The sequence below is a fragment of the Phalaenopsis equestris genome, unplaced genomic scaffold (assembly GCF_001263595.1).
Source record: "Phalaenopsis equestris unplaced genomic scaffold, ASM126359v1 Scaffold225849, whole genome shotgun sequence".
Classification (NCBI taxonomy): domain Eukaryota; kingdom Viridiplantae; phylum Streptophyta; class Magnoliopsida; order Asparagales; family Orchidaceae; genus Phalaenopsis; species Phalaenopsis equestris.
Window position 1 is genome coordinate 11,142 of NW_018243882.1, and position 435 is coordinate 11,576.

The following is a 435-nucleotide window of genomic DNA, read 5'->3' on the forward strand; positions in this document are numbered from 1 at the left end:
CCCTGTCGCCTTGACCCCAATTTGGAACCGGCCGGCCGAAACGCTACTACATGCGTAGCGGTTTGACCGATACGAAGCCGCTTTATCGGAGGCGAGCGTATAAATCGGCCCCAGCTCAAGAAGCAGCGTGGAAAGAGAAGCCATGGATGCTAAGCAAGGATATAGAGGCTAAGGAGACCAAATAGAGGAGGAAGAAGAGTAACTACGAGTACCGCAAAACAGAGTCTATTAATATATTTACGTTAATTATTTGACACCTGAACATCATGCGGGACCCGCTGGCAATTATTGTGTATTTTGGGTCGAGAAAGAGATCGGACGGACAAAAAGCTGTCGGACGATATAGTGGTACATCGTTTTTATTTACCGATTGACCACGCCGCATCATTATTATTATCTTTTATTTTTAGTGTTTTATGTGTTGTGTGAAAGCTC

General features: G+C 45.1%; 1 protein-coding gene across 1 annotated transcript in view; it reads right to left on the reverse strand.

Moving 5' to 3' along the window:
• LOC110037849 (D-amino-acid transaminase, chloroplastic-like) overlaps nt 1-221 on the reverse strand; it is a gene marked incomplete in the record, with an annotated part of 7,903 nt that extends 7,682 nt beyond the window's left edge. The window contains 1 exon segment of the mRNA XM_020742579.1: nt 16-221. Within this exon segment, the coding sequence (XP_020598238.1) occupies nt 16-144 (129 nt within the window).
• Nucleotides 222-435: the final 214 nt, after the last annotated feature.